At 40.6% G+C, this 24,283-nt stretch overlaps 1 protein-coding gene and 1 long non-coding RNA gene across 2 annotated transcripts in view; one reads left to right on the forward strand and one right to left on the reverse strand.

Moving 5' to 3' along the window:
* WASL (WASP like actin nucleation promoting factor) overlaps positions 1–10,756 on the reverse strand; it is a 52,056-nt gene extending 41,300 nt beyond the window's left edge. The window contains exon 1 of the mRNA XM_005481939.3: positions 9,898–10,756. Within this exon, the coding sequence (XP_005481996.1) occupies positions 9,898–10,011 (114 nt within the window). The 5' untranslated portion in view covers positions 10,012–10,756. The remainder of the gene's footprint in view (positions 1–9,897) is intronic.
* Positions 10,757–12,750: 1,994 nt separating this feature from the next.
* On the forward strand, positions 12,751–24,063 carry LOC113458601 (uncharacterized). The gene is made up of 3 exons (XR_003378979.2): positions 12,751–13,711; positions 15,880–15,957; positions 17,941–24,063. It is a non-coding gene; the product is annotated as an uncharacterized LOC113458601 (long non-coding RNA).
* The last annotated feature ends 220 nt before the right edge of the window (positions 24,064–24,283 follow it).

The raw sequence follows: 24,283 nt of genomic DNA on the forward strand, positions 1-24,283 counted from the left end.
CATTCTAATCTCAAAAACCACACTCATACAAATTTGAGCAACTACTAGGCTAGCACTCAAAACTGTGCCAGGAAGTGTGCCAACAAACTGAACAGCACGGACAGGCACGGAACAGTGCCTGAGTTCATGCTACTGCCCCACTTAGGTCTGTTAGCACAGCTGGCTGACACACCACAGGTGAGAAACAAGGCAAGATGCATCCTTCTGCCACCAAGCTTAAATGTTATCAGCAACATAAAGGTATGGTCCAGACAGGTATGGTCAGTGTGAGAGACAGACTCCTTGGTAACACAAGTGAAGCCTGGACTAGCAGCATGAACACTTTTTCGATAAACAAATTTCCATAAACAATATGAAAAGTGGATAGAAAAACAAACAGGATTTTTTCTGTCATTTGCAGGCAGAAAAGACTAGAGGTGTTCAAAGAGCTGTTAAGCAAAAGCCTCAATGACAAACTGAACCATTCAAAGCAAAACCTTCTAAATGACATAAAAAGATAAAGTTAAAACCATAACATGGAGTGATATCTACATATCCCAGCAAAACATTTAGCACCATATCCATCTCCATGCATCCTATAAAATAAAACTGTCACACAACTATAGGTATTTTGCATCCAGATGCTTGAATTAAGGCAAGGAAGGTCATGACCTGAGAAGAGGCATCAGCTGTAATTATCAGTCTCTCAGGTATAGAAATACTGGCACCTGAATATGATATGGACAAATCTCTTAAAGACAAAACTGTTTTTTAAAATAAAGAAATGGTGCATTGAATCGCTGACTTCTAGACACCACGTGCAACCAGCACTTTCTGTCACAATCACTCTTTAAATTTAAAACTATACAAGGTTTTAAAGTTCCAGCTAGACAAACTGAGCACTGTGCCACAAGTACAGTGTAACACAAAGAGGCAAACATTGTTTAAGAAAGGTCAAAACTACAACACTATTGTGTGGCTAAAAGATACCGGTTCACATAACATTAGCATAAAATTAACCCCAAACCCTGAATTATCAGGTTGATAAAAATATAAATGCTAATAAATGCATATCCAGTTAAAAAATTAATTTCATACCTGAGACACTCTTAACTAAAACCTAAAACAAATAAAGAAAAAAATAGCCCTGCATTTAATTTGTTAGAAACTACTTCTTCCTTCCCTGCAAACGCAAGGGGAAGCTTTTGCCTGTGGTATTGCACAGAGCACACACCACTACAGGATGTTCATAGTTTTCTTCCTCTTTTCAGTTAACCACAAGAATCAAGCACAGTTTTAGAGAGAGGAGCTTATTTGGATGCCTTTGTGTATATTTAGTGTCATAAGCCAAGTGATGTTTCTGTTTGCTTTGGCTGACTGAGGGGGAGTGAAGGGAAAAAATGTCTACTTAGAAAGAATGACCACATCTTAGCTGTGCTCAGAGAGAGCTGTCACATGGTTAGAGGAGCAGGAAATAACTTACAGTTCAGTCAAAGCAGCGCTAAGCAGTTCTGTGGTTCCAAATTTGAGCCTGTAGAGTTGCTGAAGCTGTATCTTCTAGTATACAGTTCCTTAACATAGCAGCTTACAAACTGGAGAGCCCAGTCCTGCCTGGGGAAGCAGCAGTGAAGGGTGGAGCAGTGCAAGAAGCCTGAGGAACCATACTCCTGTTTCTGTGCACCCTTCTCATATCCACCAGAAGTTCTCTTCCCTATAACCACATTACCAATGACTTTGGCCAGTGAAGACAAATACAGGTGAGAAATGAGCAATGGCAGGTCTCAGGCTCCCTGCACTCCATGTGTGCAGCAGCAAAAGCTGCCTGGCACAGACACTGCCTCCTCTCCTCATGCCTGTCCTTGTGCAGTCTCCGCTGAGCTACAATACAAATGTCTATCCCAGCACTGCATATGGGTAGGACTACACATCTGGTGAGACACAAATCACACCCTTCCTTGCTCATCCTTAAGAACAAAGGAGCTGAGGAACTGAGGAGGAGGAATAAGGGAGTGGGGGGGAGAATGGTGAGGAAGAGAGTCAGTCCTACCTGGAGATCTTTGTGCAGATTATGGATGCAGGAGCTGAAGGGAGAAGGGGAAATTCTGGAAGCACTTGAGGTGCAAGAGGAAAACAGGAAAGAAGGAAACCCTGTTACTGGGACAGGGCAGAAAACTTACTAAAAGCATAAAAAGCACATGTGTTAAGAGTACAAAGAGAACACAATGAAAGACATGAGATTTGGAGGGAAGAGGTCACTATGCAGGACTTCAAGGTACCTCAGCAGAATGGGGGCTTACAAAAGAACTAGTTGTTAAATTGATTCCTAAAATAGAAAATTCTTTTAAAGTCAATAAATTACTGCTTCTGTTACAAAATGTACTAGGGAGGCTGTAAAATAATCGGTCACTTTTCTTTATCCCCAACACAGAAAATATAAGAAATTAATACTAATTTCTTCTCCACAAGTCACACATAGGTAAGTTGGCTGTCACCTTGAGAGAGGAGAAAACATTTAAGATTTACAGCCAAATTCCCACTTCCAAATATTCTTGCTCTTCAGCCTAGACAGCAAGACAAGCACTAGGGCTTGTTACTTAATCTCAGCAAGTGCTGGCTGGCTTTTGGGACAGCCATTATCATCAGTAATACTTGAAGTAAGCACATTTTTAAAAAGTATTTGCAATCTTAAAGGCAAGAGTTACCTTCACATAATTGAGACTTCAAATAATGAAAACAGTTTTCAGAGCTGTTCAAAAAGGCAAAAGTCACACTTTCTTTTGCTGGGTTGGTGTTTCTCAAATTGCAGGCACAGTACCTTCACATACAAAATGTGCTTATATGGGAGCATATCTGTGCTCACTAAATACACCCCCCTTATGCTGCATAGTGGCTAAGGGAAAAGGGGAGATAAAGGCAAAATAACACATTTGCATTGAAGGCAAAGGAGATGAATGCAGGGAAATTCTGAATTACAAGATGTTCTGCAGGAGAAAACGATGTGTGAAACTGTCTTACAGAAATGGAAACACAACCTTAGTGTTATCTTTCAGCTTTAAACTAGACATGCTAGAGAACTGAAAAATGTATTAACACTGTTTCTTAGAAAACCTAAAAAGAAAATGCTGCGTTAAGAGTGAGGATTTTAAGGACAGCTAAATAAACAGTAGAGGAAAACAGCCTCACCAAGGTGGGGATGCATGTATGAAAGCAAGTGCCTAAAGTGAGAAGCAATCTGCAAATGTGTCGTGGAGCTCTGCAGCCAGCAACAGTTTTCTTGCCAGCAATGATCATCTCCACAGAACATTACGTCTACAGGAATTGAGTACTTCATTTAATGAACTTATTCCAGAATCATATATTCTTAACACAGACATTCTAATTTGAGATACCAAAAGTGTCATTTACTGCACAAAGAGGTGTCAGCAAAACTGTCTACCTTTAACTCAGTAGTGTCTGAGAAAACACTACTAAAATTTAAGAATTAAGCAAGTGAGCAAATTTCTAAGAAAGTGTCTCTATGATTGTTTGAACTGCATCTTCTCTTTTTCCATTTGGACCTTTGAGAACACCACTCCTGTGATGATCACAGTACACTTCAGGATCTTCAAATTTAACTACAATTGATCTGAAGGTCACACTTATTGTTCCCATTTTATTGGATATCCAGGCACCAACAACAATTCTGGAAGCCACAAAAGATGGTGTGGCAGTGCACCCAAGCAAATACCTGGAGAAACTAAACTATCTTGTACAGCATCTGAGTCATGTCCCAGTAGAGTGGGCTGTTTAAAACCACCCATGAAGTAGAAGTAGACCTTCTAGTTCTACTAAAGCCACTCTGCAATATTTACTGTTACAAGGAGAACCAACTAGCCAATAAAAAAAAATCCTTCTGTGCTAAGTAACACAATGTCAGCCTTTCTTCAAGAAACTGTACCCTAACCTCCTAACCTACCAATCAGCAACTCTAAGTGCCTGTGACACATTTACGTTGCTTCCTGTATTTTATTATCTAGGTATTAGGTAATGAAACCATAAGTCTCCTGTATGCTAAGTTTTATTTCTGCACTACAAAGATTCCTCAAGAGACAAGCCTATGAAATGCACTCACTGGAGGAGAGGACACTATAAATCTTACCACACAGCTTCAAGTCAACAGCAAATTATCTCAGCAAACGGAGCATTTAGAGCTCCACAAACCCCATGTACAGACAGTCTGCCTATAAAAAGTCAATGACAGGATCAGGCTTTTTTCATGGTAGTTGATGAACTAGTCCAGAGTTCCTAGGTGGCACTCAATCATCACACACAAATATCTTCAATGCTTCGCTCCATCCATTCCAGCACTAAGCTAGAAGCTGCCAGTGGCAATTGCTGCCACTGCTGGCACCTGCAGCCACTATCAATGAAAGCAGTAGGTGAGTTCTTAATGCTGGCACAAAGTAGAGCAATAAGGGTCATAGGAATTCTAAAGAAAAAACAGGTGAGTTTTTTCAGGCAGAAGTACCAGAACTCTTTCAAAAAAAGAAATTCAAGATCTAAAATTAGAGCATTCCCCATTTTCATGTTTTTAGCCTGAAACTGCATGGTTCTTACAAGATGGATCTTACATTCTTCACTTGCGACAAATTCGGCTAGTACTACATCTTTCAGAACCCCAAAAGAAATAAGCAGAGAGAAAAACATTGTAGTGATAAAAAATTCAAAACAATATTTACAAGCAGATAAGGTCAAGAAATCACATCAATTTTCCATTAAAAGAAGAACAAAGTCTTTACATTTAAAAATTTGCATTAAATAGCAAACTCAATGCTTATCTTCTAACAAGAACCTAGCTCTTCCTTGGGTGTGCTCCTAAGCAATCAAAACTAGGCTATCTGAACATCTTAGTGAAAAACTTGCAGTCAAAACTTGCCTGTTCATCTGAATTCTAAATTAAAACTCTGCCCTCTTCTAAATTCCTTAATATGACTCTGAGCTGTGAAAAACCAGTAAGTTACAACAGCTTGTGACTACAAATTGTTTTCATCCTGTTGTGTATGTATACCATAGGATTCCAGAGCGCTTATCAGGAGCATGAGTGGCACACTTGACCATGTGATTAACCACACGGATGCTGAGAGACTTTTGGCACTTGACTGCCTCCAAAACAGATAAAATATATCTACAAAGATGCTCAGAAGAGCTTAATGCTGAAGCCTTAACAGAGTGAGGTACAGGTTGTGTTTGCCTGAGTACACCACCCTTCATTCAGCAATACATAATGCTTCACAACAGACACAGTGACTGAAACTTACAGCAGGACTCACTCCTCATATCAAGACAATTTGTCATGCACATGAGGTACAAGAACAGCCAGGAGAGATATAACCACTACAGTCACTGAACACAAAAACTTCTGTTAGCTGAGTTTCTATCTTAAAGAGATTTAGATAACTGACAGTGAGCTTTATTGACAATTATGGGATTTTAAGACCTAAATTTCTGCCTTTTTCTCCTTAACCATAGCCCACACTTTGTGAATTGATGCTTTGTCTCAAATACATACAGCTATGAGATGCAGTGCCTTCTAGACTGTTCCCAAGCAGTCTCAAAACATTTCTCATCCATGGGTAAGCAAGCCAAGGCAGTGAACTATGCTGTAAAGACATTAATAGAAAGCTGTGAGCATGAGAAACATCCTATTGTAAGGACAATGGTTGTACCTCTTGTTCTATGGAGTCTGATATGATCCATTGCTGTGAAAATCAGTTTTGTAGGCACAGGTATGGTTCAAATGAACTGTCAAGACCCCACTGTCATTTTCTCTACAATGGAAGATTATCACTGATAAGTTGTTCAGAGAACTCACTCTAGTGGATACAAGTGAGGTGTCTAAAGATGCTACATGTCTTTTGTAGAACAGGGCAAGTCTCAAAAGAAATCCAGGTGTAATTCTCAATACTGTCCTGTTCCACAAGACCCCATCCTCAACACTTTATCTTTTCCCTCCACATCTCATTTAGAAACAAATGAAAAGATGAGAGATTCACCACTGAATTAATGTGTCAGTTCTCCCTACTTGTACAGGGGAGAAGTATTTTTTAAACTGTAATGTCAGTCTTTTTTGGATGTACAGACTGCAGCTAAACTCAAACTGAGGAGTCCCAACACTTGTCAGACACGTGAAAGTGCCCATTACTCAGACTTGTAGTCTACCTTCAAGCCCTAGTTCACGCTGTTTTCATAAGCACAAGTAATCTTACAAGGCCCTTCCTGATAAAACATTTAATTCTTATCAATTAAGAGCTATAACTGCCATTCAAGTTTTTATTTTGCTTTATCTCAGCTATTACTGCAATTTGTTCTTTGGCTCTGATATACAAACTTATTCTGGTCACGTGCACTTTTAAAAGCAGCCAAAACAGTTTTCTTAGTTAGCTTACTGCTGTGTCACTTCTCTTTCTGCATCCTTCACCAGTTCCTGTTTACCACATGAACCACAGGCGACATCTCACAAAGAACAACATATTCCCAGCCTTATTCATTGCATCTTATCCAAGTGTTGAGTAGCACTTCTAAGCAGCACAAAATATCCATACTCCATTCTACCTACTTTTAGTTCTACTAAGTACATACTTCTTCTCATGGTTTCTCAAAAATTATTTCTACAGAGTAAACTAGTTTTTCATTACTGACATCGCTGACCAATATTAATCATGCAAATTATAGAAGTTACTTCTTTATTACAGATTATAAAATGGACATCTAGCATTTACTTTTTCTTACAAAACTCATCATTATTTAAAATAATGATTAATAACTAACCAGAAGTTATGCAAAAACTTTTAAGCTGGGCATAACCACAAAAATCATTAATATGCACAAAACTAATCTCATAGCTTCACTTAGTATAAGTGTACATGCAATTTTATTTCCACATTATTATTAGAAAGTTATTCAAAACTTTTTAAAGAGAGCAAATTTTACACCTGACCTAGATAACAAAGATGACAAACCTGAATGAAAATTAGTTATATGCCTAAACAATGGGAGTCCTAAAGGGCTTTATGCTGGATATATTCTGTAAATAATTCTACATCTGGATTCATATTTCAGCCAAATCAACTATAGCTACAGCTTTGACTATCAGCCAGTGGCTTGGTTTTGAAAGCCTCATCTGTCATGGGCAAAGGTATTTTAATTGCTTGTAGATTCAGATAAACATTTTACAGCTCAGCAAGTACAGAGGAAAAAAGAGTAGAGAAGAAAACCAATTACCCTCTGTATGTACACTTGCCTATTAGTGAGTTTCTCAAAGGACCAGTAGTAGTGTGCAGAATGGTATGAACCTCAGCAACACAGAGCGATGGCTCTTCAGCATTTCCCCCTCTCACAGGAAATTTTTCTATTAGGGATCATTACTTAAGAGGCCACTGGAACTGTGTCCATTTCTGAGTTCACAGACTGTGAGTACTCAAAGTTATACACTTTGATATATTCCTTTGCTTTCCCATAGAACAAAAATCAGATAATTGGATCCTCAATGTTATTTCAAAATTGCTGCCTTGTTACCAGTCAGAAATAAAGGAAAGATTGAAATAAATTTCAGAGCACCACATGCTTTCTTAACTAAGCCCTTCAGGCCTGATAGTAGTGTTATGGCATCCATTAAGAATTCTATAAATTATTACTGCAAAGAGTATCTTAGGAGCATGGTTTAATGTCTCAACTTTCTTCTGGTGCTCGCTGCAGTAGTGATCTAAACACGAGATTTAGTCAAACAAAATCTAAAATTATGTCAATGTGGCTGACACATCCAACAGCCTCTCTATGCCCCAGTGACAGAAACACCACCTACAGCAGCAAGGCAGCCCAGATATTTCAGGTGATTGCAAGAGCAAGCATTTAGCATCTTACAGAACCCACAAAATTTTCCTTTCTTAAAAAGCAGCACTTACAGTCAGAAACTTCACTACTGAGTAATTCAAACATGGATATTATGAGATCAAATATCACAAACTAAAAGGCATTTATCAGCACAGCATGCTGAGTGAAGCCAGAAGGTCAAGAGTACCAAGAGTCCTGCTGCACCCCAACAGACACTGTGGTTTCAAGTCAGACAGCTGAGGCTGTTACCATCTCCAGGTACCCATTCCACTGCCCTGCTTAAGGCAGTGCCCTCCAAGGGGCAGAATATTCCATCTGTGCGCTTGTTTCTCAATTTCTGGCTCATGCCACACAGTAAGCCAAAAAAGCCTGGTTAAATACCTCTAGATCTTCAATGCTTAAGATCTCAAGACTGAGCAGAGAACCTCAACTTTACTAAAATAAGCCTATGATTAACTTAGAGAGCACAAAGGGCTGGGAAAAGAGGAAACAACAGACCACAATTTTAAGAACCTCAACTGGAAAGGCATCCAATATTGTCTGTAAATCAGAAGAATATGTAATTTCAAGCAAGCTGTAAATCCCATCACACCCAGATCCTGTGAAGATATTTACCTCCAGTCTGCTTTCAACATATTACTTATGCAGAAAATTTGGGAGCTTAACTAGGTGAGTTTTACAGCTGAGTATAACAGAAATTAAAAGTGAGTTCATCTGACAAGAAAAAAAATCAACTTACAGAAAAGGAAACTGAAAATCAATTTACACACAAATTCATGCACTACTTTTTTATATTTAAAAGTTATACTGTTTATTTTCTTTCTTAGCAAAGAAGTAGAAGATATGAAACGTTCCCTGAAATTAACTAGGACATTTCTACCATTCTATACTTTTCAAAACATATACTTTAGGGGTCATACCTTCTGACACACTGAAAGTTACTGTGAAAGCATCTTATCTAACCCACCCCAATGTAAATATTCTCTACTTCCTGTTCCCTTGCATCTTATGTTTTCCTCTCAGCAGTTTGATCAACCATACCATTTCAAAGTCCAGAGAGTTACGTGGAATCAATATGACTACACGGATATCCTGCTTTAAGTCACAGCTTTAAGTTCATGAAACACTCTCCATAGCTTTACAGCAAGTTCCTAATAGTATTTTAAGTTCGGGACACAATGCAACAGAATAGTCACTGTTTTGAAAATCACTGTTTTAAAAAAAGCAGCTTCTTTTCCAGTGAAAGCGTTTATCTTTTGAAGCTTTCAAATAGTTCTTTAATATAGATAAGTAGTTTTAGTACAGTTTTACGTTACATGTAAGAAGGTATTCTGAAACCAAACTTACTGATACAGAAATAGGAAAATATGCAGTATTTGAGTACACGAACTTGTTGTTTACGCTAAGAAAAGTGCAGACTAAACCCAAGGCAGGCCTAGCACTGATACGAGCCTTCCTACAACTTGGTGCAACATTGCTTTGTTGTACCGGTGATGCACCTGGGGTCCGTCCCAGTTCCGCCGAGCAATGGAACTTTTACGGCCCCGGAGCCCCGCGGCTGCTGCTTTGCGGCGGCTTCAGCTGCAGCGCCCGGGTCGGCGGCAGGGCAGCGGGAGCCCCGCCGGCCCCGGGAACTCCGTATGCCGACGGGCAGCGAGGCGCGGAAGGACGGCGCCCACACCGGTGCCCGCGGCGCTCTCGGAGCCGCCCGGCGCGCCCGGTTCCGAAGGGAGCGAGGCCGGGCCCGGCGCTCAGGGCTGGCAGCCCCCGCCGGACCGGGCGGGCCGAGGGGCCGCTGCCGCCGCCGTTCATCGCTCCCCGCCCTGCGCTGCGGGCGAGCCGGGCGGGCAGCGAGGCCTGCGAGGGCCGTCCCCCGCCCGACGCCGGGACGGGGCAGCGGAGCAGGATGAAACTTCCGCAGCCTCAACTTCCCAGAGCCCGGCCGGGCTGTCCTCACACGCCCCCGCCCGCCCCGGGCCCCGACCCGCCGCGCCCTGGAGGGGCGGCTGGGGGTGCCCCAGTCCCCTCGCCCCCTCGGTCGGGACTTACCACGCATTTTTTGCCGAGGAAGCCGAAGAGGCTCTCATTCTCCTGCGGGGTGAGCAGCAGCGAGCCCACGTTGGTGACCCGCCGCGGGGGCTGCTGCTGCGGGGCGCCGCTCATGGCCGGGGCCGGCCCGGCGCTGCCCTCGCCGCCCTGCGACCGATGGCGCCCGCGGCCCCTTCCTCCCCTTCCTCCTCCGCCGCCGCCGCCGGGGCCTCACAGCAGCCGCATCGCTGAGCCTCTTCGCGGGGCCGGGGAAGGAGGGAAGAAAAGAGGGGCGGCGGGCAGGGTGCCTGGGAGGGGGGCGGCCGGGAAAGGGGGTGCCGGGCAGCCGTGCAGCCGCGCCGGAGCCGCTCCGCGCCGGGGCCGATCCCGATCGCTCCCGCCCCTAAACTTCCAACTCCGGCCCGGCCCCGGCGGCCGCGCGATTCAACATGGCAGCGGGGGTGGGCGAGACCACGGCGCGCGGCAGCCAAGGGGGAGCCCGGCGAGCGCGCGGCCGCCGCGACCATGCGCCGTGCGGGGGGAGGGGAGGGCGGCACCTTCCGTGCCCGCCCCCTCGGTACCTGCCGGGCCGGGCGGTGCCGGGCATGGGCGGCCCGCGGGGGCAGAGGGGGAGAACGGGGGTGATCAGATCACGGAGAAGAAGAAAGACAAGAAAATGACGAAAAGGAGGAGCGGTCGCCGCCGTAGGGACGTGGCCGCTGTCCCGGAGCCGTGGGAACCGCCGTGAGAGGCAGTGCCGCCCGGTCTCAGCCCGTGGGGAGCTCGGGTCCGTGGGAGAATCGCCCGGAGCGCGAAGGGGCCCCGACAACATCGCCTGAGCGCGTGGTGCCCGGGCTGCCCGCGGGGGTGCGGGAACCAGCGTGTGCTGGAAGCCCTTCAGCTGTCAGGGGAGCCCGGTGTAGTTTGTAACCCAAAAGTCTTTTCTCGTTTTCAAGAAAGGAAGCTTGTTGCCCAGCCGGCGTGTCGCTGTGCCAGCCAGCGGGGAGGCCGGGCGGGGGTGTCACCCACCCACGGGCAAACGCTGCCTGGCGCAGTCTGAGGTGAATAGTAGGTGTTTCAGCTCTCCAGGGGCCAGCTGCTGAGGAGAAATCACGTATACAATCAACAGCCTTTGTCAGCCAGATTTCTCTTCCCCCTGCTTCTCTCCGTGTGACAGCAACCAGCTGCAATGAAAGCTGAAGACATTTTAAAACCACAAGACCCAAAGCCCTGCTGCTTATTTTGTGCAGCTTTCAGCTGCACAAAAGAAATGTTCACGTTTCTGACGTGCAAAAGTGAAAAACAGATAATCAAAGTGAGCACCTTGCTAGTTTTCTGTGGTTTTAGGTGAAGAGTGTGTCTCATCCTCTGATAAATTGTCTGTGTGGAAGGTGCTAGGTGAAAGGGGGAAGGTCCCCCACTGTAACTGTACTGTACATTGTACAGAAGAACTGAAGTATAAGAGAAACAAACCAGGGAAGGCAGGAGAAAAAATTGGGAACACAAGTCTTTATATGATGCTGAACTGACTTTTAGTATCTTCCAAAAGATGGCAGCCCCTTCTGCTCTACTTACAGTACAGGCCCTTTTGCCTGTACTTAAGAGCTTGTAGCTGTGTCCCAAAATGTAAGGAAGGGAGAATATGGAAGAAAATCCTGAATTTACACACCATAAAAATAGTTTGAAATGTAGGCATATACAAGACTCCTCAATCTCCAGATCTCTCAGAAGTGAATTGAGTTTTACTGTAAAGGAAAACCAGTAGGAACCAAGTGTTTCTAAATACTTCTCAGCAATCCGGGGTTCTTCAGTGTTACATACTTTCTGTAAAGTACACACTTTCTGTGTAAGCATATGTGTATTTTACTGGGAAATGCTTAAGCTATAAAATATTGGCAGCATTTCTTTCATTGCAAATGTATGTAAAAAGATAAAGCACATGGAAGCACTTTACAATAGATAGTATTTTGTGGGTTTTATTTTTTTGAGATTGGCTTGTTTGGGGTTTTTTTATTTCATGAATGAAACAATTATTATCTAGCTGAAGCCATTTTGGGGAAATTTACATGCCTCCCTTGCTGGTGGAGTAAATAACAAATGTAGTACACCTTCAATGGGTATATGCTGGTATTGTCCTCATCTTCTAATCACTTCTATTCTTTGATTTTTTTTTTCTGTCTAAAAACTTTTGATATTTGTTCCTTGATCTTGCCATACTGCCTGGGTGTTACAGGTGATGCATTTTGCTTCTTACTGTTCTTTTCAGACCAGCTGGCTAGTAGATATTCTTAAGGGCCTTTTAACCTTCAGGCTCTATTGTTAGGATTTTGTTTGCTTTTTTAATAAGGGGAGGCAGGAAAGGGAAGAGAAGAGGTCTATTTTCAGTCCCTAAGTTTCATTAATTATTCAAAAGCTGTTTCTGTTTTCATATAATGGCTAAACAGTGAGTCCTGAAGGGAAGGGGAAACACCACTGTCTGTCGATACATCCATGGGATCCACTGAAAATTGATTTTTTGCCTTGATATAAGTATTTGCAGTCATTTCAGCAAAAACCTGCTGTTTCTGCATAAAGCATCCAATTTGAAGCAAAGTTCTCTCAAGGAAAGCCACCAAGTAGAGTCACCTGTCTTTGTTTTGAAGATGTAGGAGTGCTCTTGCTGACTTAGGGCAATTGCTGTTTATTGAAGGCTGTCCTCTGAATTTCTCACTGTGCTCCTTTGGGTTCAAATTGTGTTACCCATTGCTGATGTCTATGAGCTTCTTGGGAAGCTGCTCTTCTTTCATATTTTTCCATTTCAGGATACCACCAAGGTGCTGAAATACATTGGAAATTGCATAATGTGTATCAATATAAGTAAGTGTCTTGATTTTAAAGATCTATATTATAAATATTTATTTAATAAATAGATTTTATTATCCTTGTCAGAGTTACCTTTGACAGAAAATTGAATTTTATCTTTAAATGTGAACCTCTACTGTAATAGTTCCTACTTTGAGTTTCACAGTTGAAATATTCACACTATTTCCTAAGTAGCATTCTACAATTGAAGATGGAGTAAGAATGTGAGGAAAGCTTGCTACCTAAAGTTAATTTTTCTAGTGCTATGAATCATACCTTAAAGATTTTATTAATGACTGAACTATATAAGTGAAAAAAAAGTTATCCAAGGATTTATTATTTTGTTGGTCGCATCATTACTGCATTTCCCAGGTCTTGATCTTGTCACAGTTTGGTTTTCTTGTTTTCCATAAAATGAAGAGAGAGTTGATTGCATCAAAGAACAAGCAAGGGGAACAGAGAATATGGCTTTCCATGGGGAAAAAAAAATTCCTGCCATCTCTTCCATCTCATGTTATTTGCAGTAACAAGTGGTGCAGTCTGGGACAAGCACAAACCTCGCTGCAGCCACCACAAGAGCAGGGCTGGGGGAGATCAGGAGTGAGAGTTTGTGATTGCTGTGACCACGCAGGAGGGCAGCCTGGGAATGAACAAGAGTGAAGCAAGCTGCCTTGCCCTCAATGCCCTTTTTGGCTGGGCCTGAGGAAAACACCACTCTGCTCACTGCAAAACCGCTTGTGGTAGCTGAAAAAGGGGAACTGTCTTTGTAATTGGAAGTGGGTTTGCAGCTGTGAAGACACAAGTTCTCTTTTTTGAGTAAATCATGTTTTTCTCAACAGACACCCCATTGATGAGGATTGGGTTTGCACTGCTACTGAATCGATGCCAAATAATATATTAATTATTTTACTGATAATAGACTCATTCCCTTCTGCTCTCTGTGTTCTGAGCCTTTGAAGTTGAGGAATCACAGCCCTGAGAGGTACTCCCAGAGGTAACTGAATCATCTATTAAGTTAGGGTTCATTTCAGATTCAATCACTGTATTTCCTTTCTCAGAAATTTTGCATTATCTGTTTCAGGTGAGGAAGTCTAGAAGAAAGAGGATCAAACCTATGATGTTTTATTTGCTTTATACTGAATTTGTATGATGTAGGTTTCAATAACAGAACGACACAATTTAGCAACAAAAGTTGCCAGAGAGGACAGTTAAGTTTTATTCTAATTGGTCAGGAAAGCCTGTGCAGATTCCATGTGTCAGTAGGAAGCTGCCTCCCCCTTGGTGGGCAGCAGAGTGTCCTTGCCGCAAGAGTGAGCACGCTGCAGCCTGAGAACCAGTGCTGTGGTACAATAAGTTCTTTCATTTCTTGCACAAATCCTGTCTTAGGTGCCAGCTAGAACTTTTCTCTTCCTGTAGTGCCCATTGTATATGTCATTTGTTTGTATCTTTTCTAGCCCTCATTTTTGACATCAGACTGCTTACTTGAAGAAATTTGTGCCCTTCCAGTTTACTCAACAAAGGATAAGATTGGTTTTGCTTTGGATATAGAATTGTACCTTTGTGTTATGGGGGATATCTAGCTCTTTTCAAGAGCTCCTCAGCAATTCCTTTGTGGCCTGAGGCATCAGACTGTATTGCTCTCCTTTTCAAGACTGTGAGGAAGATGGACTAAAAACATACTGGAATTTGAGGTGTCCTCTCTCTCCTCTTACTTATTGATCATTGCCTGCAGCAACTGTGCAACAGTTCTGTAGCTGCTCTGCAAATTAGAGGAAAACATTTTTCTTTCCCCAGCCCAGGCAACATCTAGCCTTGCATTAGAGCTCATCTTCAAAATTGTATGGCATAGGGTTTTTTGAAACAATCTTTTTATTTTCTTTGCTTGGTTTATAACTCAGCAAGGGTATGACTTCTTGAATTTTACACTCAGGAATAACCATGAGAGGAGTAAATAAGTTAATCTTGTTTTATTTGCAGATATTAAAGGGAATATTTATTCCTTCCTGTAAGTTTCCTGACAATTTTTGAATTCAATGTAATAAAATCCCCCTTCAGCCATTAGTCAGCCACCATGCAGCTCAAGAACCTCCCCAGTTAAAAAAAGCAAAAGAGCCACATGTTCTTTCCTTAGTGTGATCTGCAAATCTGTTGTTAGAGCACATTTCCTTAACAACAAAAATCTTGCTCTGGCTTTGAAACGTCAGTTCTTATTTGCAGCGTGACTGACCTCCCACCCTGATCAGCATGGTTCTGACCAGGAAGCCTCCTCTTTACTGACAGGAGGGAAGCACAGGCAAGTGCATTCAAAATGCACCCTTTTTACTGTAAGTGCTAAGAACAAAGTACGTACTTGCCCTCTAAAATCTGCCTTGAGGTCAACAGTTTGCTCCCAACAGGTCAACGAGCAACTGGCAAATATGTAATGCAACTCAGCAACGATTGCTTCTTGGATCCTTTTGGTGGATGACTTAATAACTTTTATATAGTTTTATTTATTTTCCTTTTTTTTTTAAAAAAAATAATTCTCTATCTGGCACAAAACAACCTTAACAGATTGGCATGAACCACATCTTTGTTGTTCGCTGAGGTTGTGCTGGGGCTCACACCTGCAGATCCTTCTGCAGCCCTGTGGTGTGTCAGGGCCGGCTGTGTCCAGGCAGTCCTGCTCTGCTGCTCTCCAGGAGGCCAAAGACTGAGACCCTGTCAAAGGGCAGATTTGGGTACCTACCTGGGGCTTCTCTGTTGCATCATACTGTCTCTGCTACTTCTTTAACTGTTTTGCTTCTGTGTGGGTTTTGCCAGTTGATGCAAATATTTGGGAGGGAGAGGGAAAAGAGAGAGCAGTCTTTATGCATCAGTGTTCTTGCAGGTGTATGGCTCCACCTCATAAAGCAAGATTGAGAACATGCATATCTTGATCAGCCTGATTTTTGTGTTTGGGGAGGTCACTTATATAAGCTGCAGGCCAACTAGAGCAACTGGTATGGTGAATTATATTGTTTTTATAGGCAAAAGAGAATATACTTCAAAAATCTAAAAGCTTAACAAATGTATGCTGTAGGAGTTTTAACATATATAAACAAAACAAAATTGTACATTCTTCAAACTGGCTTGAGAAGATGGATGAAAAGTATTAATTTAATTTTTCTTTTTTCCAAACAGTTATGATGCTTAGTGCATATGACCCAGCAGTAAGAAGATCTGTAGTCTGTGCAGTTGCTTCACCTCTGAGAGAACTAAGTAAGTTTTCTATTGCATTCTAGTGAGTAAAGACAGGTTAATTTCCTTAAGATTAATTCCTTAAGATTATTAATTTTTAATAATAATTATTATTAATTCCTTAAGATTAAAGACAGATTAATTTCCTTAAATTCCTTAGGAATATCTGAGATTTAGCACAGACAGACAAGTTATTTTAATTGGTACATTCCTGGCTACTCTATTATTATTTTCAATTAAGGTCTCTTCCTATGGTATGTTAGGATGGGATATACAAATTATGTCAGTGCTTTATGTGGACATCTACTTTGCTCATGCTCACCAGCTCTACCTGAAGGAGTAGCTGTCCAATAAGAACATACCTACCTGACTTGTTATAACTAAAATGCTGGTATATGTGTAGCATAGCATTGCTTGAAGCCCTGTATAGTTTTGGTGCCCAGCTGTCTTTTAAGCACATATGAGAACCCAGTGGCTGATCTGGGATGAAACTGTTAAATTTGGAGAACATCCACAGCAGTCCTCCTCCTAAAACTTACCCTTTAATAAGTACTGATTCTATGTGCTACAGAGTGAAGTAGTGAAATTTAGTTCAGTTTCTATACTTTATGACAAATAAATTTTGGAAGATGTGTAACTTTTTTTTTTTCGTAGATATCATAGTTCTTCAAGCCTATCATTACATGTGTTTAAATTATATATAAATATATATAAATATATATAAATATATATAAATATATATAAATATATATATATATTTATATATATATGGCAACTTTAGACCTACCATTCTGAAATGTAGGTTTGGTTTTGTAGTGTTTGCTGCAACAGCACAACATGTAACGCTGACCTGTTTTGTCAGGTTAGCTTTCTTGACCTTGAATTTTCTCGTGTCTATTTAAAAGATGAAACCCAGCATTTTTATTTCATATACTGTCACAATAATTAAAGTACAGCGAGTTGCTGTTCAATAACTAGAAACCTACAGCACAGCTAATAAGGCTTTCTGAGAACATACATGCTGCTGCAATAGCAGCTCTTTCACTGAGGTCATGGCAGGGAGCCAGAGGAGGTTGGTAGACAGCTAGGCAACCAGAAAAGAACAAGTTTGTCAGCATGTACAGCTGATTAACATGAGGATAATTTTCCATAAGCTTAGCCTGCAGTGTTTGCTTAAGGTGGGGGGGTTTAATTTTTCACTAAACTTCCTAAAACCTGAGCCATTTTTTAACTGTGGTGGAAAGCAATTTGTTCAATTGAAGTGGAATAAGGCTCCCTAAGATTTCTATGCTATTTTAACTCTGCCCACACATTGTAGTAGGCTGATGTGTACTTAATGTATAGGCAATATAAGGTTATTCCCATAAAGACACAATATGACAGTTATTTTTGATAGGAGGTTTTATTTCTACTAGAGTGATCAGAACAAGAAAACATAAGAAACATTTAGTGGCAGAAGAGGCAGCCTTTAGCTACTATGTTCTCCTGCTTCTGAATGTCATCTAGGTTGCCAGCATGTAACAAGAAATAAATTACCTTGCATTTCTAGGTTGCTTATTGTTATAAATCACAGAATCACAGGATCACTTGGCTGGAAGAGACCTTCAAGATCACTGAGTCCAACCCAGCCCTAACACCTCAACTAGACCATAGCACCAAGTGCCACATCCAGTCTATTTTAAAATACATCTTGGGATGGTGACTCCACCACCTCCCCAGGCAAGCCATTCCAACACTTTATCACCCTTTTTGTAAAAAAACTTCCTAATATCCAGCCAATATTTCCCTTGGCGCAGCTTAAGACTGTGTTCTCTGGTACTGTCAGTTGTTACATAAGTCTGTGGGAATATGAATGGTCTTCTAAGTTTTATGGTGTTCTCTAACCCAGAATCTCTGTTCATGTACAACTTAGTCATAGTTCCAATCTCCAAAGCAGGTTTAGGTGTATTCAACTGCTGCACTGAATCTATGCTTCTCCTTTCTCTGGCTCTCTCCATGGGCAAGGTCAAGGCTGCAAAGAGAACATTACCCAGCCCTGTGTCATGCAGAGACTTCCTTCACACTGAAGTAACCCAGTGTTTGCCTAAGGAACGGTATAAAGCAGATGGACTAAAATAAATGCACAAACTCTAAATGTTCAGAAGAGAAGACAAAAATCAATTCATATTTACACTGTTGGGTTTTTAAGAAATGAAGTAATAACTCACTCAATTCTCAATATTGTTCTTGAATATACAAGATATTTGCCAAAGTCTATAACCATGTGTGGTTTATTTTAAATATGATGCAATCCATAGCCTGCATTCTGCTTAATTTTGCAGTATGAGTTGTCTTTATCCATTATTTATTGTGCTCAAATATGAGGAGGATCAGAATATTAGACAGAAATAGCACAGTGGCTTTGAGTATGACTTGTAGAAATGAGATGAAACTGAGTAGTAAAAACAGCAGTGCTTAAGGGTCTGGATTGAGAATGATTGCAGGGGAGATCCAGGAGTGGCTGGGAGTTGCCCTGGCAATGTGGCCTTAGAAAGATGAATGCAGGTCCCTGGGGCTTCTGGTAAGAGATTCCCACAAAAGCCAGGGATGCATTAGTGCCATTGTGCAAGGCCCTAAAGCACCTTATCAGGAATAATGTGTATGATTCTCTCTGTCCATTTTCTAGAAGTGAATTTAGATTGGAACAGGTTCAGAGGACAAATAGCATGTCTGGGAAAATAGGAAAGAGGAGATGAGGCACCATGGCAAAACAAAATGACAGAAGATCAAAGAAAATATATAAAAAATATATATATACTTCCAATGGATAGGTGTAATTTCTGTTGACTTGATATAATTTCTGTTCCTACATGTAATTTCTTAACAATCAACAGAGTCATTTTCAGGTGGTGAGAGACTTCATGAGCAACAGGGAGGAAATATATTATTTTAAATAAAAGATTATGTTCATTCCAGAAGTATTTATAAATTAATAACAGACACATTTCTAGAGAAATGTACAGATTCCTAATTCTGAAGACAGTCTGTAATGTGTCTCCAGCAGAATTAAGTGGGAACTAAAAGATTTTAGTGCTTTAAAGCTGGAGCTCAAGACAAAGTGATTCTATACAGTGTTGCTTTTAACACCAAAGGACAGGACTCAGTCCAGAAAATCCCTTTAGTTTTTCTGTTCATCTTTGTCTTTTAGGTATCTTGCCATCTAAAAAGTAATAATAAACCAAATCACTGCTATGGAAGGAATTCAAAATCCTTCTGTCTGAAGTTTTCTAAAACTAATAATGATTTGGGGGTCCTTTGAAGAACAATGGCTTCCAAACAAATCTGTCAAATATTAATTTAAGTCTGTTTAGTCTACAGCAGTGAAATTGCTTTGAATAGAAAATACATGATAAAATATGTGTAATGGGTCTTGTCAAAAAGCTTTTTCACTCTGTTTTGCATTTTCCAATAACAGACAATCTCCACTGCCTTTAATGAAAAGTAATAAAACTTCTGAAGCCAGAACTGATTGCTGGTTAATTTAAAAGAAAGGAAAGTTTATTACCTCTCTTTGCAGTATACTGCTCATTCTCTGAATCTAGAAGTCAGTGGTTAAATAAAGTCTCTCTGGGAGGAATTTTCCATTGTGAGTCATAAGCATTGGATTGACAACCTTTATAGAAATTTAAATGCAACCCTATTAAACAATACACTTCTATAAAAGCTGAGGGATAAATTCCTCTCACTGAGTGCGGGGGCACTAAGGTGCAGTATCTGAGAGAATGACCTGCAGGGAGTTTATGTAGCTATGAGAAGCCATGAGGTTGGGATCTGCCTGGCTGGAGGGGGACAGGATATCTAATGGTACAGAGCCCATCAGCCAGCAGCAATTATCTAAATGGTGTTTGCCCACAGGAATAAAGCAACAGCCACATAAATAAACAATTGTTGGGCTTATTTCAATATCACGTTAGAGCTGGATATTGCTCTTGCAAACATCACTTGAAACAAGTATTTCAGTAAAATGAAAATAACTATCACAATACTTCCTGGCCTGTATTTTAAGTGTACAAAATTTAGGAAAAAAAAAGTCCTCTAAACTTATTTTGTGTTTTCATCAATTTTGTCTCCCATAACTATCAGTTTTGGCTTAATTTTGAGTTTTCCCCTGTAAACTCTGGGTTACCTATAAGTGAAAAGTGTAAATGTGTGCAAAATTAAAAATTTCAAACACTACTCCTGTCACTAAAAAAAAAAAAAACATTGGAGAAATTACAGTTTCCCATATTTAAAACAATTGGCAAATGTAATGCCAGTCAACCCTCTTGGGATGGTGAGCATACATATGAAGGAGAAAACTAGAGAGATCACAGATGATGTTGTAATGATGCACAGGAAGAATGCTGAGAAGAGGATATGTGAAGATGCTGGACAGCTTTCTGGAACAACAGAGAAGGCAACACCAGCAGCTATTTTGGGAATGTGTAACATCCCTGTTCTGACTGAATCTGAGCACTCAGAAATGCCAGTGTGTGGCCACAATTTTGTGATGCTGACCCTGGCTGCTGGACTGGGCTCAAGGTGAAGCTTTTGGACACAGACACTTCTTTGTGGTGGCAATTCTAGAAGCAGTTCTCAAAGTCTACACAGCTACATGAGCTTAAAAGCCACCACTCCTAATATAATCCCTTCTGGCATCAGGTCAGGAACATGGTGCTGTGCAAGTTATTTCTTGTTTTCACCCTTCTGCTATCACCACCTCTATCCTGCTTAAGATCTGCACTGGTAGGAGCTTCCTGGGGAAGGGCATTGCAAGGTGTTTGTAAGCTACAAACCCCATGCAGCTCACCACTGTGGTTCTCAGAGTGCAGGAGTGCCAAAAGAGAAATGCAGTGAGGCCCTGCCACTTCAAGAGTGTTACTATTAACATTTTCTGTCTTGTAGCATTAATTTTTGTCAACATCCATGTCTACATGTTATTTCTTGTTTCTTAAAGCAAATTATTGTTTACTGCTAGTGATCAGCTGCTCTAACTTCTCACTCAAAACCAGCTACTAATAAAACATCAACGTTTGTGCTTTGCTGTACATATGTTTTTCTATTGGTAAAACTGAATAGCTCGTTATGCCAAATGTTTGAACAAGCAGATGAACAAAACCCAGTAAAGAATCTACACAAGTGAGTTGGTTTCTACACATTCTCCTGAGCCAGCAATCAGAGATTTAAAGTATTTAGAAACAAAACAATCCATTAACCAGTGTAGTCCATAAAATTAATCAGCCATAATATACTCTCTAAGATTAGCAGTAGTTTCCCACCAGCCATAACCTCTCTCCCTCCAGCAAAACAGGCACTTTACAGGTCTGTATCACTCCCTGGCTCATGCCAGCCCACAATCCAGAGAGCAGCACAGCTATTTACAGTTGGTTTCATTAAAATTGCCTTGTATTGCAGTTATGGGAGCATTCATACACGTGTATGTATGTATTTTATGTGTATATGTATGTATTATTTGTACGTATATAATCACTGGTTTTTTGTGTCCTGCACTTCTATTCCAACAAGGATGCATCCTGTCCACTTTGGTAAACTCTGATGAGAGAAGAACCATTTAATTTCAACTAGCTTGGAGAGTATCACTTATCTTTGGCCTTTCCAATGCATTTTATACTGAAACTTCTGCAGCAGCAGAGGCTGTAACTGGACTTTCAATGTAACTTTCCTGTCTGGATGAGGTTTTATAGCCCAGGGCCTCAGGACAGGCAGGATTTCCAAGATACATTTTATTGGAAAGCTTTGAATAGCTCTGCTCCTTCACATGGATTTTTGAAATCACTGCTGGTCATGCAAGATAATTTGAATCCAAAGTCATGTGGAAAACCTCCCACTCTCAAAGTCCTGATGTGTTTGCCAGTTTTGTAAGCAGTTGCCCTATAAATATAAATCTCTTCCTATGGTAAACATTTACAATGAATCAAAGAGATCTGTAGTGGATGCTTGTTGAGTTCAACAGATGTATGAGATTTCAAAGGCTCTGCAAACATGACTGGTTCTCCAGTGGGTAGTCTTACCTGAAGTGAGGTAGATGATATTTTTACTAAGAAAAAGTGTGGGAATTTTTCCAGACCTGGAAACAGCCATAGCTCAGTATGCAACTCTTTTGTATTCTCTTTTCAGCCACTGCTGACTTAAATTCTAAATTATTCTATGAAATCTCTTTTTGGTTTCTTAGCAAGTAGACTTATGCCTCTCTTGAGTTTAGTTACAGAGAGTAAAGGTACAGAGACTGGATCATCAATATTAAGATTTGTTAAATGTATGATTACTAAATGAAGAAATTTCCAATTATTCTGCTTTGTGCCATATTTTTTTTCAAAATGTTAACAAAATCTTTCTTGATTGATAAGTATTGATAAAAATAAATCTGGATAAATTTTCTGATAGCTTCCATTTCATAATGTTATGTTTGTTTCCAGTGTTTCTAGTGATCTCTCACTTGCCCCACCAAAAATACTGAAAAAGAGAAACTATAGTAAGTGTTCATTCTAATACAGGCACATCAAGGAAGTGCAGAGAACATGACAGCATGGTAATCAGTATACCAACTGATGGTGGCAATGCTTTCTGCAATTACAAACCTGGCTCTGGCTTCTCTCAGGCTCTCTCAAAATTCTGTTCAAATTGATGAGGCAAAGTTTAATGTTCACCGAATTTTTCACTGAACTTATGCCCCTGTTTTAATTCTGTGAGGATGGGATGCCAATGGCAGGAGCAGAGATTTGGGAAAAGGCATCATCCTTGCCGTCAGGCCCAGGATAGTGCAGGAACAGTTTCTAATGTTGGTGGCATTTTCTACTGAAGGAACACAGCAGGAGATAAAAGGTGGGTGGAGTGGCTGGCATTTAGCTGAGTCACACTGCTTCTAACATCAAAAGAATTTCAGTTCAATAATTGGCCAAAGGGTCAACCAGATCCTTGCCTTGCCTAAGGCAATATTTCCATGATGCTTTTGGTCTGTGCAATTGCTTCCATACAAACAAGTCAGGGAGCCTAGGCAAACTCCTTAATTCTTAGAGGGCTTTATGCTGGGCTAGGAATTGTCATTTTCTTAAACACTGGACATGTAACTGCACAGTTTAGCTTCCCCAGTTGTGTTTATTGTGCGGTTCTGGTATCTTTTCTCATCTGTTGAATAATTGAGCTGGTTTGCAATAAACACTTTTAATCTGTGCTGCCTACGTTTTAGGTAATTATGGTCTTGCTAAATAAGTTTTTGTGGAAGCATTTTCTTATGATTTGCCTTTACAACTTTATACATATATATATGTATATCTGTATATCTATATGTATATCTCTTTATATTCCTTTCCTTCCTCATTTTTAAGTGGTGCCATTCTATTTCAGTGATTAAAAAGAACATTTATTGTTACTTCACATGTTAATCTTTGTTAATGCCACTTTCTACATATACTTAGCAATGGCAAAATGAACAGAAAGTGCCTCTAAATGTAAAGCAACTGCTGCTATAATATATAGTTCCCCTTGTAGGTTCACCACAAAGGATAATGCCAACCTCCTGACACAGCATGTGCAATCCGTATTAGCCTATTAAATAGCTCTTGATTTGTTTTTATTTTTAGAGGTTGCTCTTGAAATATGTATTTAAGATTCTCTTTTTAAAGTCGTTTGGAGTTCAGAATTAAATATCCACAGGGCTCAAAAAAAATCTTGATAATGTTATTTCTATGAGGCACAAGGGGTAGGATTTGTTTGACTATGTGCAGATCACTGCAGGAGTTATCGGCACCTATGCTAATCACATCATTTTCCTTTTATAACCAAAGAAGAGAAACGAGTCAGCTGATCAACTTCTCCTATCTGGTACAGGATGAGATGAACTGCATCTTAAAAGCAGCTCTTACTCCCTAAAGACTTCAAAACAAGCCTTGGTGACCAGTTCAGGTGTAGACATTTGCACTGGTGATATCTAAAAAGAGATGAGTCTCGTCGAGGTGACTGCCAGTAGTTATGAGCAGGCCTTTAAACAAGCTTGAGCTCTGCACATTTACTCTTAGCTGTACAGCTGTTTGCATATTAAGCAATCTGCTAATACTCAGCTTCCACTATATCCTCTTTTTTCTGTCTTTACAGTAGAGTGCTAACAATTCTGACTAGTCCTTTAAATGAAGAAATTTAGTTATTAAAATAAAAGTATGCAACTTGTAAGTTCTAAGAGTGAAGGCAGGGTATCAGTTTTTAAATAAATTGCTACATAGCTATATTATTAGCTTTAAACTTGCAGGAACTTTGCTAATGGTCCTGCAAAGTCATGAGTAAAGGCAAAGCCACACATTATGCTTAAATCTAG

Source organism: Zonotrichia albicollis, chromosome 4 (assembly GCF_047830755.1).
Source record: "Zonotrichia albicollis isolate bZonAlb1 chromosome 4, bZonAlb1.hap1, whole genome shotgun sequence".
NCBI classification, from domain to species: Eukaryota; Metazoa; Chordata; class Aves; order Passeriformes; family Passerellidae; genus Zonotrichia; species Zonotrichia albicollis.